This window comes from Numida meleagris, chromosome 2 (assembly GCF_002078875.1).
Source record: "Numida meleagris isolate 19003 breed g44 Domestic line chromosome 2, NumMel1.0, whole genome shotgun sequence".
Taxonomy (NCBI): Eukaryota; Metazoa; Chordata; class Aves; order Galliformes; family Numididae; genus Numida; species Numida meleagris.
Window position 1 is genome coordinate 32,815,385 of NC_034410.1, and position 12,317 is coordinate 32,827,701.

The following is a 12,317-nucleotide window of genomic DNA, read 5'->3' on the forward strand; positions in this document are numbered from 1 at the left end:
TGTGTTACAATATTAAATACATTGCAGAAAATATAAACAATAATAGGAAAAAATAATATATATTTTTTCTAGTCAAGAGCTAGTTTTTCAAAAGTTTTATATTACACAAATGAATTTAAAGCTTTACCAAAAAAGAATTTTAAACCTTATCATCTCTGCTTAGAAAATTCAGATCAATTAAGGCACTCAACCATTAATTCTAAGACCGAGTCCTCCGCTGTACAAGAGAGATATGGAGCTCCTGGAGTGAGTTTAGTAAAGGGCTACTAAAATGATTAAGGGACTAGAACAGCTCTCCGATGAGGACAGGCTGAGAGAGCTGGGCCTGTTCAGCCTAGGGACAAGAAGACAATCCAATCAATGTGTAAAAGTATTTGAAAGGAGGGTATCAAGAGGATGGGACCAGACTCTTTTCAGTGGTGCCCAGTGGTAGGACAAAAGGCAGTGGGCACAATCTAAAACATGGAAGCTCTGTCTGAATGTGAGGAAAGGCTTTACTTGAGGATGACTGAGCACAGGAACAGGTTGCACGGAGAGGTTGTGGAGTCACCTTCCCTGGAGATATTCAAGAGCCATGTGGACACAGTCGTGGGTAGTGTGTGTTAAGCAATTTACTACCTTGAAATTAGAAATGTGTCCCTGTCACATGTGTTTAACCTTAGCTGCATTTGGGGCCAGATGACTCCAGAGGTCCAGAGTACTTTTGTTCTCAAAGTGGCAATAACAAAATGAGAAAAGGCTCTACACCATATTTATGTAGAATAGTGAAACTGCTAGAGGGATAAGACTGCTATCTAAACTTACAATACAAATACATCAGTGACAATGCTTATTAAATCATATTTATTTCACTAAGAAATGTTCTTAATTTAAATAATTGAATAAACATTTCTAGAATTAGGTGGTTAAGTGCATTTTTTCCCCTGAAAAATGTGGATTTAAGTACAAGGAAAGACAAGATTATTCTTATTTGTCCTTAATATTTACCTTGTACAAATCACAACAAGCACATACAGTTGGTTTTACCTCCTACCTAGACATTTATATAGCAATATGAATAATAACTTAATATAGAAATATGACTGAATTGTAACTAGTTCTCTTGACTGAATATTTATGAACTGAGCACAGAAATACTCAAGATTCTTTAAAAACACAGAATGTTGGATAACTTTCTGAAATTAGGAAACAGGCCATTTTTTTCCCCAGGCTTTTACTATAAAAACTATGTTAGCTGTGAAAGAAAGAACATATTAATTTCAAAACTCCCAGTATATTCCATAAAGTAGCATCATAATCACAGTCAATGAAAGGAAAACTATTTGTCTCATCACTGTTTCTACTTCCCAGATACTGACTCTGAAATTGAAGTTCTTTTCAAGTCAGAGCCCACAGCAGAACAGTGTCTTGTGACTCTTAGACAACCCTTTATCACATCATGCGGTGCAAAGAGCAGTGAGAAGAAGAAATGGAGGGGAGAGATAAGAGAGAATAACTCTCCCCACCTCCTCAGAAATATTTGTGGCTGATTATTGCACCAGTTTCGTTTACCACTACATAAATTCATCTGGCCTTAAGGGAAAAAAAAAAAGTGTTGCATATACACTTTTGTGTCTTCTATCTGAAAGGAGGTTATAGTGAGGTGGGAGCTGGCTTCTTCTCCCAGGTAACTAGTGATAGGACAAGAGGTAATGGCTTTAAGTTGTGCCAGGAGATGTTCAGGTTGGATGTTAAGAAAAATTCCTTCTCAGAAAGAGTGAAACAGGCTGCCCAGGGAGGTGGTGGAGTCACTGTCCCTGGAGGTGTTCAAGAGTAACTGTAGCACTGAGGAACATGGTTAGCGGGCATGGTGGTGATGGGCTGGTGGTTGGAACAGATGATCTTAGTGTTTCTTTCTGACCTTGATGAGTTCATGATCCTAAAACAATGGACTCGTATATAATGCAGGAAAATTCCAGGGAAAAATTGAACATATAAATAATATACGGAATTATGAATTGTGTATAGAAATAAAAAAATTACTTAATAACCTGTTGTACAGGTTACACAATAAGACATAAGGTTGTTTTCAGACAACCATTAATGACTGAAGAGTTTCTGTGCTCCAGCTTAGTTTCATTAGGGGGTGACCATTAAAAAGCCAGAAATCTTGTCAAATACTCAAATCAATTATGCCACATCATTATGTCATTATGCCACATAATCCGTTCATTGAAAATGGAAATAGAGATGAACTAGTGGCAGTAAAGAGGTGAAGGTGATTTCAAAGACCCTTTGCAATAGCAGTCATGTTGGGTGTACTGGGAGAAGCCTGACGTACCAACGGTGGTTACTCACCACTGAACCTTGTTCCTCATCTCCATTGTTCCGTAAGGGAACCATAACTTGGCACTGGACAAAGCTCAAGTACAATCAGTGCATTTACAAGGTAATGTACTTTAACAGGGACTTGCCAATTCACGCAGGCAGGAGAACTGCGCGTTTATGACCGCTTTTATCTCACTCCTTGGTTGGCTCAGAGCGACCGGCATAGGCCGGGAGCTTAACAGCAGCTGCTCACGAGGTACGAGCTCATGCGTGTTTTGGAAGCGGGATAGAAGAGGAGGCAATCAAATTAGGGTAGGTGTAACTCACATAGAGGGAGGGACCTTTTGTAGAAGGTAGGTGTGTTTTATGGCAGCAACAGCTGCAGGGCCATACCGCAGACGCCGGGAACGCAACCCTAGCCCAGCCTGCTGGCCCGCCCGGCACGGTGACGCGACTCAAACGACGACGCGTCGCGCTGCTCAGCCGGAGCGCTGCTTCCCCGCCCCCGGCGGGCAGAGCCGGCGCTGGAAGTGACGCGAGCGGGCGGGGCTGCGCGGCGCTGATGTGAGGCCCCATGTTGATGTCCCCGTCGTCCTACGCGCCTGCCTAGGTAAGGGGCGCTGCCGGGCGCGGCCGAGGGGGGTGGGCAGGCTTGGCAGCCCCTTTCCCGCTGGCCCCTGCCACCCGCTGGGGCGGGCAGGGAGGTGAGGCGGCGGGCGGCGGCACTGCGCCACCGGGAGCCCTCTCCCCCCCTTCCCCCCCCCGGCTGCCGTGGGCCGGGGGAGGAAGGAGCCGTGCCGCGGGCGGGGGGGCAGCGGGGCTCCCCTTCCCCGGACGCAAGCCGGCTGCTGAGCAGGGGCTACTGAAGGGCGACCGGTGGAGGCAGGCAGGGCCGGGGCCGGAGGGCTGCGGGAGGAGCTGGCCCGGCCTCTACCTTTCCTGCCCGACGGGCTTTTCCTGATCCCGTCCTTCTCGCCTGGCTGGCTGCCTCCCCGAGAGAATTGCTTGTCACGTCGCTAGCGAGGCCCAGACGAAGCTCTTCTTTCTTTCTGTCCCTGCCGGTAGGCGCGCACCGGCAGCCGCTGCCTTACCGCCGGCTGTGCGGGGATCTGCGCCCAGTGCCGCGCGTTCGCTGCCGGGCAGCGGTCATCCCGGCTGGTCGGGGCAGGCTGCTCAGGACGGCGTTTGGGATTGCTTCTGCCTTGGGATGGAAAACAGAGCAGTCTGCAGAAGTCGCTTCTTCTTTGTAGCATATTCTTATAATAAACTTACCGGATTTTAAGCAAATCTGTTTTAAGAATCTTACTAAGGCACTTGATGGGGGATGAAAGGTGACACCGTTTGTTTCATCTCAGTGTTACTTGGCTTCAGATACTAAGGCTGTTCTGTTTCTTTTAGAATACTAGAAACTGTGGCATCATACCATTTAATAACTTGGAGTGTTTTTTTTGAGGTGACTTAAGTGTAATCTTATTTTGAAAACTTGTGTTGTTCAGGGTACAAAACAGCTTTTTTCTTTAGTGTCTATCAAAGCAATGTTCTTCGTGTATTGTGTGGATTTGGACAATACTAGCCTTGCTTTGAATGATGAATACCTGTTCACTTCAGGGTGCGTTTTATTTCAGACAACATGAGCTCTTTGCTACTTATTTCTTAACTGCTGAAAAAAAAATCCTTTTTAAAAGGGTTGTGGGAAATAGACAGCCTTTAATCTTTCAGCTTCTTAAGACTTGCACTGGCCCATCCCTTTTTAAGATTGGTTTCCACATATATCTTCAGTAGACGAGTGTGTTATGTCACACTCGGTGGTTACCTCATTTGAGGTGTGTGTTTGCTAGGTCAGCATAAAATTATTTTCAGCACCAATTTTATGAATAGAATGGCTCTGCTTCCTGGAAATATTCTGGGTATATGTAAGGCTGTAATCCTCTTAATACCAGCTGCTTTGACAGACTTGTGATCATAGATTTAAATCAGATGCTTGAAACATAGCAGTTGCCCATCTTCTCTCAGACTCAGCAGTATCTGTCGAAATGGACCCTTCTGGTCTGCTTTTAGAGCACCTCGTGTTGCTGTAATTTTTAGCACAAGGTATCCAGAATGAGGTGGTGAAGGGAAAGGCTGATGGAAAGCTTTTGCAATCCAACTGAATTAGTGCTAATCCGTCAAACTGCGTGCAGATTTGAATGACTGTGCCATCAGTTCAGTCCGTTGTTATTGGTAAATGTGCAAGACTAAGGATATCTGTGTTTAAAGTGGGAACAGCGAAAGGTGCTCCCAGACTGCTAACTACAGAAGAGAGGAGAAATCTTTTGAAGATGACGAAGTGGTGGTGGGGGGGGGGAAGCTGTTTAGATAAACTTTCTTATTTGCTAAAATGTCTTAAAATGAAGCTTTCTTACTTTTATTGAGAGGGGAGCAAAACTTTATTTATGAAAATGCTGTCAAAAACACTGAGCAATACGGGTTTCCCTGGAGCATCCAGAATCATTAAAGACAATTAAGTCAGAACCCTGCCTCATTTTCCCACCACTTTTATTTCCTACTTTTTGGTACTCTATCTGTGATATAGCAGTGGGGGCATTCACTTAAGTGGTGCCTTCTCGCCAACTTGGTTTCATCGCTGAGATGATTGCCCTTTCGTTCTGAGAAGCGATTGTTTTGGAGTGAAGCTGAGGCAATGCACTTTGGTGGGCTTGGTCTGTAGCTGTCTGTTGTCAGACTAGAGGAGTGAATTGTTTATTTTCTCTGTCTGGTATCTTTCAAATAGATTATTTTCTAACTTAGTTCTTCACTGTGTTGAAGTAACAGCTTCTACAGTTTTCTTGCAGGTCAATCATGTCATCCTTTCAAGAAGTTCCATCTTCAGCTAATGCTTTGCAGACTTCCAATTTTGCACATGTGATTTTTCAAAATGTGGCAAAAAGTTACCTTCCGAACATGCACCTTGAATGTCACTACACTCTGACCCAGTTTATCCATCCTCATCAGAAAGACTGGGTTGGTATTTTCAAGGTGAGTAAAACTCAGTTTATTTCTGTTTTTCATGTGTTCACTGTCTTCTCTTAACCAGTTAAAAAAAGAGAAATCCAAAAATGATAAAAAATTTTCTCATAAATGTAAGAGGAAATGTCACTGAGTATTAGTTACTGCTTTTAGAGTCTGAGCTTTTAACAAAGATGAGACTGGAGTGATGAGTACAAGTGTGGTAGGGTGAAGAGAAGCTGCAGTGTGGTGGAGAATTATACAGAGATGGCTTGGAAGGAGAATTTTTAATAATAGATTCAGTACAGTCAGTGAGTCATGCAAGGGAGGCATTAACTACAAGCAGGCTGATTTCTCTAGTGGGAACTGGTTAAAAAATATGTACATGTATTTTGATTATTTCGTGTATTTTGACAAATAGGAGTGTGACTGAGCACGCTTGATGATTAGTTAACAGCATGAGTGGAATGGAAGAAAGGTCAGAACTTTAAAGAGAGTGCTGTTCAGGTTACACAAGCATTTTGAAATGATTTAAATGTCTCCTGAGAAATGAATGTTGTGGTTTTGTGTTTATCAATCTAAGTGAGAGAGGAAATTAGACAGGATCCTAAAAATACAGATTAGGTTCTTTTTTAATGCAGCACAAAATGTGAAGTGGTTTTCTAGTGACTGCATGTAATGCTACGTCTGATGTACAGATATCCTTTGTTTCATTCACTGTGAGGATGATTTCATAAGCTATTGAGGTATGAGGCTTTTATTCTACTTTGACAATTGCAGGCAGTATAGCTTTAGCAATTGTTTGAGAAACACTTTGGCTGACAGAAGGTAACACAGCTGTAACATATCTTCCCTTTCTTTTACTTATTTCTTTTCTTCTTCCTCTTTATGTGAAACAAGCTGTTGTGTGATGAACAAAATCAGGGAATTGATTTCACATTAAGAACAGCATTTTGGGATTAAATTGTTATTAGTGGGGAATTCCACGGCTGAATTTCCAGTTCTCCTCATTCTCATCAGCACAAGGGAAGGAAACATTGCAAGAAGGGGAAAAGGATGAAAATCGTTTTCTGTTTGTCACTACCTGTTACGAATGTAGCATCTTGCTGTAGTTAGAGTACAGTGAGGTAAATGAAGCCGGCTGCCCAACTGTATCTCTGCTTATCAGTATCTATGTGTGTGAGTAATTCTTACAGTAAAGTAAATAGTGAAAATGTAGTCAAATATGAACTAAGTTTTTTTCCTGTGAACATTGCGATGTTGATGGTTCTAATGTGGACTACTGTTCTATTTTAGGAGGCAGTGGCTTTAGGTGTATTCCCTCCTGTGTTTGCCCGTCTAGTTCACTAAGAACTTTTTTCTTATTGTATTGAACAAAATGTATAGGTACCTCTTTTAAGGTAGTGATTTTCATTCACATTGAAAGTCCAATTCTTCAGCCGCAGTGATCTGTCCAGTAAACACTGTATCGTTGTGTCATCCTGCTTGTTTTTCTAGTTCAGCTGTTTATGCAGCTGCATAGCAAAATGGATCACCAAAATGATCGACTGAAAAATACTGTCACTTCTCCCCCAGCCTTTACCATCTTGTTTCCCAGCTGGTTTGATTCCTCAACTTGATCACTGCATGATGCAGTGGGCAGCTCTGCTGTCATCACTGTGACGGAAGCGGGTGGATTAGGAAAGTGGTGGGGGGGGAAGGGAGAAGCCTAGTTAGTTGGCATGGCTGCTTGGTGTGGAATGGCAATGTAAGTTCATTTTTCAGATCTTTTCAGAATTCTCTAAAGAATGAGTAGTTCTAGAAACAAAAAAGGATTTCATATACTGATTCTTAGATTCTAGCTTCTGAGTTTTTAAATGTTTCCTTAGTTTCCACACGTCAAATAGACTGTTTTTATTGCATATGCACTTGCGTGTGTGGTTATTGTAACTGTCCTAGTTTGTACAATTTATGTGAAAAAGTGATGCTAAAGATGGAATCCTTTGTAGGAGCCAGAAATTAATTATAAGGCTTTCTTTCTGTATGGTTATCTGTTTTATTTATGGAATTTCTTTGCTCATAGTTTTCTCAGTCTTTTTTACCTGGTGTGCATTCTTTCCACTTACTGTTTGTATTTTTTAAAACCTTTGCACTCTCATGTTTCCAGTTTTCTATGTCTACTGGATATTCCATTTTCCTCACTGAGTATGGCATCTATTTAGTTCTATCATACTGTAATGAGTTCAGCGAAAGGTACCACAGCTGATTCCTTCATGTTTGTGGTAGTTTACTTACAGGTATCCTCTTCTCAAGAAAGTTTTACAAAGCAGCTTAAAATAAGGAGCCAGAGCAAGATAGCGTACTGCCTCACTGCTGTCAACAGACACATCAAAAAAGTCTTGTTGGGATGTAGAATAGGTCTAGAACCTCTGAGCTAAAGATTTGTGCCATACAACATTTTCAAAAAGAACTAAATAGATCCCCAAACGTGTAACGGTTTTGAAGTTTAACACTTCTCTGTATATGCTGTAGATATAATGTTTAGGAATTTTTTTTGTTGTTCCCAGTGTGATTTTAAACTGCTCAATTTTGGTGTTCTGTCATGCCAAGCAAAAGACATTTCATGCTGATGTTGCATATAGAACTGTTTGCAAGAGTTGTCTATTGTTAGTGCAAGCATGGTGTTCATGCACTAAGAGGGTAATGTTGCATGTGCAGTGAATGTGGTACAGCAGGATATTTCAGCTGTACCAGTTTTCTTAGAACTAGATCTGTCTAATGGACATACACATTGAACTGTACCTTTGGCAAAAACTTGGGAGAAAAAGAACAGTAATGAAGATGATGTTACCCTTATCTTTTTCTTTTTTTTTTTTTTTTTTTTGTATGTATCCTTCTTTTTCTGCTCTGTTCCCGGCAGGATGTTTTTGACTGAATCTCCCAGTCTGTTGTCGTGCATTGCTGCTATTTCTTTGCTGCTATTGTGATGCTCTGGAGGGTCATTTGTAATGAAACACCAGAAGATCTCGATCAGTTTTATCATTCTTGTTACCAAGGGGAAAAAAACAAAACAAAACTAAGCAGTTTCACAGTTTGATGTTGGTCTAGTGCTTGGCATGTGCTTCCCAAATTCCTCTTTGTGCTATTTTATGGGAACTAGAATCTGAGATCTGCTTTCCCTCTAGTAAGGGATTCTATGCAGAAGATCCTGATGTTCCTATAGTGCCTTTAGGGAGCAGGCCTATTGTTCCTGATAGGTTTAAAAGGAGATTTGTACTCCCAGAATGATCCAAGCTCAATGTCCCCTTCTCCTCCCCTTCTCTTTGATGAGTTCAAATTTGGAAAGGCCCGTAGGGTAATCCAAATCGAAACCTTTGAAATGAGGGAAGACAATTAGTATGTGTTCTACATCTGCTTGCAAAGATTGGCTGGCTGGTAGGTGGTCCTAGTCTCTGCATGGGGAAGCCTACAGTTTGTTACTTTGTTTTATGATAAAGTGAAATAATCATACGGCCACATGATTTTTTTTTTTGCATTATTAATATATAATGTCCAGATTTGCAGAAGTGTTTGGAAAGAAGTGTTTGGCTTTTAGAAAGAATTGCTTATGACTCCATGTAGGGCATATGTATGCAAGTTGGGCTGGCAGATGTTCAGTGTGCAGTAGATGACGTTTTACTACACATCTCAAAAGCACAGTAAAGTAATGTTATGGACATGATAAGGCGTGTTGCTTCAAGAGAGCAGAATTATAGGTGTATGTGTTTGTGGTGTGCATTGTAATAGTATCTAGGTTTCTGAAGACTTAATTTTGCAGAGGCCAGCATTCTGGAAAAACCTGTGATATCAGGTGGGAATCTTACTTATTTTAATATAATGGCTTCAGTTATGCTTCATCATAAACTAATCAAATCTTTTCTGTTCCTTGGTTCCAATAATAATAATGCATTTTTAAAGTAATTGACGTTGCTGTTCTGATAGGGTCTTGTCTTTAATTATAGATGTACATTGGTATTGACTGCCACAATGTAGACCTAGAGAAGGAAAGGAAATACATTCTTAATGTGCACATTTTTAATATCCACAATCTAAAAATGATGGTTGACTTTCTGGTAGCTTAATGTATGGAAAAATGAATAACCAGGGTTGGGAAAATCTTGAAAGGTTATTTGAACACAAGAAGTACAGGCTTGCTCTGAAAAGGTGCTCATTATTTAGGTTGTACTTCAGCTACTGTTTGTGCATCAGTGCAGTACGTGTATTTACGTGCAGATTAATTTCTGTCCCTTCAGTGCACTGATTGATAGCAAACCTTGGAATTAGCTTGTCTGTGATCTGTAAAATTTGTGGTGGATTGACAGGACGGCTAACAGCTTGGCTGTTGGGTTGTGACAAGACTATGGATACGCTTTTTTTTTTTTTTGCAGTCCTCTGGGTTATTTAGTCTTCTGTGTGAACTTTGAACTGCAAATACCAATGCAACTTGTGTGAGCAGTTTCAAAGTCCTGGTTGTGTCATAAGTTGATGGTCTAGATAGCAATTGCTTCCATATTTACAGATCACATTATGAAGTATAGGGCAACAGCTGGATGTGTTACTGACCACAGTCGTATTGAAGTACATTTTTTTTTTTTTTTTTTTCTGGCATGGAATCATCACTGCACAGCACGACATGATAGATACAGGAATGCATAGTGACCAGTATGTCCTGTTTTTGAAATAGTAGGGAAAGAATTACAGGAATTCAGAATGTTTTGAGAATTATTGTATCCACCAATTTTAGTGGTTCTGTTCTTTTTTCATTTGTCTTCTTTAGAAAGACATATCTCAAATAATTTAAATATTTCTCTTAAAAGTAATTTTAAAATTAAGTCCACTGTAATGTCTTTCACAGTTTCCTCACTAGATAGGCTTACATGATGTTATTTTAATAAGAAATTTTCATACTCAATTTAGAGTGTCATTAATTTTCTAAAAATATTTGCTGTAGTAGGCTTGTGTGTTAAGAGACAAGTGACATAACAAAATGGTCAGTAGCTGGTAGCAATTTTGAACTGAGAAGGTTGTGCTAATATGGTTTTCATGAAATGTGGTAAATTAATATTTTACTTAAACCCAACCACTTCTTTTTACTACTTATTCATTCTTATCTCTTAAAGCAAACAGTAACTTTGTTACTCTTTGATCTGTCATGACGTTTCCTTGGACGGTCATTTTCATGTGTACCAGGTTTTCTTTTAGAGTGTTCGTATTGTTTCTGTATTTATTTTGATTTATACCTAGCAGGAGAGAAAGTTGATCGTATGGTCTAGGCGCTCTGTCAATGTCACTTCACGTATTCTTCTCAACTATGAGATAGAAGTACAACCAACAAGAGATGATAATAGGTTAGGAACCTGATAGTACCTTGATACAGCAACAAGTACCATATGTTCTCAATAGCCTGAGTTAAAAGGTTGCCTGTATGTGTTCGTAACATTCAGCAGAGATGGACAACTTTGGGGTTTAGGCATGTGATTTCCATCTTTCAGAGGGAGGTTACTTTATACTTGCGGTACCGAAGGGTACTTTGCCAAATTATATTCCAAACTGCATAGTTTCCTTTCTGAATAACAAAAAGGCATTAACTTCAACTCTGATAGTTCTTGTAGAGTTGCATCATATTAGGTATTTAGAATAAATACCCATTGGACGTGTCAGTGTTGCTTCAGTTAAACAGGTCTTTCCTGGATTTGCTTCTTTGATCTGTTGGCAGTAGGCGTGCTGTGTAGTTAGGTAAGACGCTAGCCATTGGAGCAGAGTGAAAGGTCCTGTTCTTGTGGTTGTATGAGAACTACTGGATGCCAGTGAAGAAAGGCTTGAGTGAGCTTCTCGTACAACAGTGCTTCCTTGAAGCAGTCACCCTCCAGATTGAATTGATGAACTTTGTCAAGGTGTTATAAAGAAATAGTATATAAAAAAAAGTGTATTTATTCTTCACATTCATGTAAAACTCAAGAAATAAAAAAGGAAGTTTGAAAATACTTTTACGGTGTAAACGCTGTGCAGCTGTAAGACGGACTTCAGAAAATCTAGTTAAGATAAATCAGATGGAAGTCAAAGAAATAGATCAAAATAAAATAGTTGGTCGTTATTTTTCCTCAATAAGTGTAGGCATATGCACAGTTCCCAACTGTGCTGTTATGTGTTTTTTCCTCTTTGCATTGCTTAGTTTATTAAATAGTCAGCTAACTTTTTTTTCCTCGCTGTTTGTTGGTAGTGTGCTGTGGGTGAAACGCGGAAACATACTGTGGGTAAAATGTAAAAATGGGGGGAGCTAAATGTACTGTGGGCCATTTTGGTGAGAAAAGGACTTGAATGTGCAGGGCAGCACAGAAGAACCAACTTTGACAGCTACATACCTATTAGTGGAAGGAAGTGATGTGTGGTATGGGTATTGCAAACAGCTGAGTCATCCCCACCAACCCAGTCAGACTGAAAAGTACTCAGTGTTCATCTCCTTGAGTTTACTAAATTTTGGCACTTCCACTGTGACTACAGAACAGGTTATGTGACTAAAAAGTAGCTTATGAGGTCTTAAAATGAAAAAAGCCCTTCTGCTCACGAGTAGCAAATAGAATGAATGGTTTGCTCTATAATGGCCTATTAAAGCTGTCTATTTTCTGAAAAGAAAGTGAACTATGTGACTATTGTTTGGGTAACACATTGTACATGGTAATGTAATCTGGATATGACATTTGTAGGAGATGTGATGTTTAGCTGTGTATTTTGTGTTTGGCTTGAAAACATGGGTAGTGATGGCTGAAGTGGGATTTGGGTTCTGAGCTGTTAATCTGTTAATGTTTGGAAACAAGAGCATTGGATCGTGTACACAACTTTCTGTTTTCTGAGTAAAGCTTGTGAGAATTAAAACTAGATAAACATAGAGGCTAGAAGGACGTATGAAGTACTAGGTTAGTAGCAGAAACTATTTCTAATTCTGGTTATAACATAGATCTGTCATATTAGTTTAGAGGAGTTGCATCGTCTAAGTCTGTTTTTCTCTT

General features: G+C 40.2%; 1 protein-coding gene across 4 annotated transcripts in view; it reads left to right on the plus strand.

The window, feature by feature from the left end:
* Positions 2,760 to 12,317, plus strand: part of TAX1BP1 (Tax1 binding protein 1) — a 51,005-nt gene continuing 41,447 nt past the window's right edge. For 3 of the 4 annotated variants that reach the window (XM_021385517.1, XM_021385520.1, XM_021385519.1), the window contains exons 1-2: positions 2,760 to 2,917; positions 5,128 to 5,322. In XM_021385517.1, coding sequence (XP_021241192.1) covers positions 5,146 to 5,322 — 177 coding nt within the window. In that variant the 5' untranslated portion in view covers positions 2,760 to 2,917; positions 5,128 to 5,145. The remainder of the gene's footprint in view (positions 2,918 to 5,127; positions 5,323 to 12,317) is intronic. The other variant, XM_021385518.1, reaches the window with a different exon arrangement.